This window comes from Atta colombica, unplaced genomic scaffold (genome assembly GCF_001594045.1).
Source record: "Atta colombica isolate Treedump-2 unplaced genomic scaffold, Acol1.0 scaffold12, whole genome shotgun sequence".
In the NCBI taxonomy this organism is placed as follows: Eukaryota; Metazoa; Arthropoda; class Insecta; order Hymenoptera; family Formicidae; genus Atta; species Atta colombica.
This window is the reverse complement of record NW_017259206.1, coordinates 7,313,371-7,316,280: the sequence shown is the minus strand read 5'-3', so window position 1 is coordinate 7,316,280 and position 2,910 is coordinate 7,313,371. Positions and strand designations below refer to the sequence as shown.

Genomic DNA, 2,910 nt, shown 5'->3' with positions numbered 1-2,910 from the left:
ACAGCCGATTAATAATCAGAAATGGAGTGTATCCGACAATATAGGTATACTCTTCCGAGAAATTGTGATTACGAGTACAAAATGTTACATTCGTTATAAACTTCATTGAAAATTAAAAAAATTACTTACATCAAAGTATTTTGTTATAAAATATAAGATAATAAATATTAATAACGGACTAATATATAATTGATACTTAAATCTTATTATGTTATTAATATTAACATGATAATTAATAATAATTAATAATACAAATTAACAGCGAAACAGTACTTAATTTTTTAAACATTTTATTAATATTAATATTTTGTTAATATTAGCTATTCTTGATCAGATACGTCTTCTACGAGTTCCACTACGAGCAGGAAAAACCAACTAAGCCACGACATTTCTTCGCGACTTGGAGAAGGAAATGCGTTTACGGCGGTAAAGTGCATCGTCGTAAGAGAAAGGGGAACCTATTCACGAGTGAACGTTGCTGCAGACTTTGTTCACTTCATTCAGTGCGTGATCCTTAGTCTGTCATATGTGCGGGCACTTTCCTCACTGAAGGAATTTTTTGTAATTTTCCTCCGTGTGTTCGTTAATCAGTGAGAAAACGTGTGCGAATCGCAAAGTGCTGAAATCGAATAGTTCCTCATACAATTCGCGTTATCATTTTTCAGAGCTTGAATCAGTGAAACTAAAAAACACATCGCGATTGATAAATATATATTTTGACATCAGAATTTAATGAAAATGAAAAAGTTTTTTTTATTACACGTTACGTACCTATTAATCAAACATTTATGAATATTCCACGCAAATAATACAACTATCATAATACCATATTGCTATTGTAAACATTATTGATTATGACAATCAATGCAATGCTAAGCCTGATCTATCTAAATCATTGTAATCCGTAGCAAATTTGCTAATGTTTGTTCGCCAAAATCAGTACCACAATTAAGCGTAATTCTCTGAATTCTGAACACCGAATCGGCATTTCCCGCAATCTCTTCAGGCATGCTCGAGAATCCGGTCGAGTAAGCACTCATTACAACAGCATTACAACGATTTCCTAAGAGGAATTTCATCGAAAGCTAAGATGACGGGATCTGGAGACCTTAACGATGGAAATCGGTGAACTCGGTCTCCTCCGTTTATAAATAAAAAAAAATCTAGTCGATCATTTCCCAAAGCGCGAGTGAATTCTGCAAGGTGGATTCTTTAATAATAAACAGAGGAAGCATGGCACGTTCGTTGAGTTACCTTTTCGTGATCGTATGCGTCGCTTACGAAGTGATCGCGGAAAAAGAATCAAATATCCTTAAGTTAAGCAGACCGCAAAAAGTTGTTTCGAACGAGACTAAAACGACAAATTTTAATGTAACGGAATACGCGACAGAAAAGAATGAATCCGGCAAACAGTCGCCTTTAATTGCTTTCAGCAAGAATAATCCAGAGTTGGACTGGAAGAATTACTTGAAGATGTTCGACGGAAATGAAGAAGAACACCGAGATCTCGACGTCGATTTTATGAAGGAGAAACTCGAAAAGACAGCTAACAGTATACAATGGCTCGCTGATCTTTACGATCCTCTCAGGTGGGCCAGAGTGCCCGGAAAACTTCAAGATGAATGTCGAAGAGATATGGAAAGGTTTCTCAGTGCACTGAGGGATGGAAAACTCTGGGCGGCAAAAAGTAAGTAACCGATTGATTAAAATTTAGTTAGTGAAACCCTTTCAAGATTCCACAAAATTGAAATGTTTTCACATTGATTAATTTCTATAATTAAAAGATATAAATAACAATATGCGTTTTATAAATCTTGTCTTATCTAACAGTTTATTTTTGAAAAATAATTTAGATTCTTTATACATTTATGTATATTACATAATTTCATTTTTCGATAAAAATTTTGACAAGAATGATGAATTATTAATTTAAAAGTAATTGCAGAAAAAGAAAAAAAGAATATAGAAAGCAAATTACGAAATATGCATAATAATTGAGCTAAATAGAAGAAGTATGAGCAACAAAATCTGATTTTTTGAACGAAAAATCGTAATCAATTTCTACAAAAATATATTCTTGAACTAGGAAATAAATACTTAAAAGTATTTATGTTAGATGTATAATTATCAATAAATTACCAAATGATTTCATCATTTTAGATGTCATTTTATAAAACTCATTAATAGTATAAGCAATCAAAGCGCTTTGACCTAGTTTACAGTAGTTTACGTAGATTTAGTAAACTTCCTGTCACCTTACTCACAACTGCTCTTGAGTCTTTACTCTGTACGCTTCCTGCGAATATAGCATTACGGAAATGAAATTTGGTCATTACTATTTTGAAGATGACACTCAGCAAGAGAATCGGAAGAGAGTCAACAATGAAGTCATACAACGAATTGCGTTGAAGTATTATTGATATAAATTTAGAATGGAACTTCTTATGAGTTTAAAATAAAGAGAAAGTGAGAAAAAAAAAGAGAAAGAGAATGCAATTGTTTCTATAAGACAAAATTTGTTTTAAAGAGAATTTTCCGTATCATTCACAAATGTTATTTCGTTTCTTCTATATAAGTTCTATATATTGTATTATCTATTCTTTTAATTTTTATGCTATAAATTTTCCGATAATTTACTTACTATTAGATTATTTTATATATTTTCTTTACGAACTAAAACTATAAACAAATTTCTTTTGCTACTGACAAATAAAAATAGATTGAAATATTACGTGTTTATATATAATTTAAGCACATCAGAATAAGCCATAAATATATAGAAATGCACTTAAAAATATTTATTATATACTGTTCAGGCTCTTCAATATTCTCGATAATCTCGATCGAATAAGCGCTTTCGATATTTCATGCAAATTTCTTCTGCCATATGAAAATGCGCAATTCAAATGC

General features: G+C 31.3%; 1 protein-coding gene across 1 annotated transcript in view; it reads left to right on the top strand.

The window, feature by feature from the left end:
* The first annotated feature begins 1,101 nt into the window (after positions 1-1,101).
* The window catches only part of LOC108694332 (nose resistant to fluoxetine protein 6), a 25,351-nt gene continuing 23,542 nt past the window's right edge, over positions 1,102-2,910 (top strand). Inside the window, exon 1 of the mRNA XM_018203754.1 lies at positions 1,102-1,687. Within this exon, the coding sequence (XP_018059243.1) occupies positions 1,234-1,687 (454 nt within the window). The 5' untranslated portion in view covers positions 1,102-1,233. The remainder of the gene's footprint in view (positions 1,688-2,910) is intronic.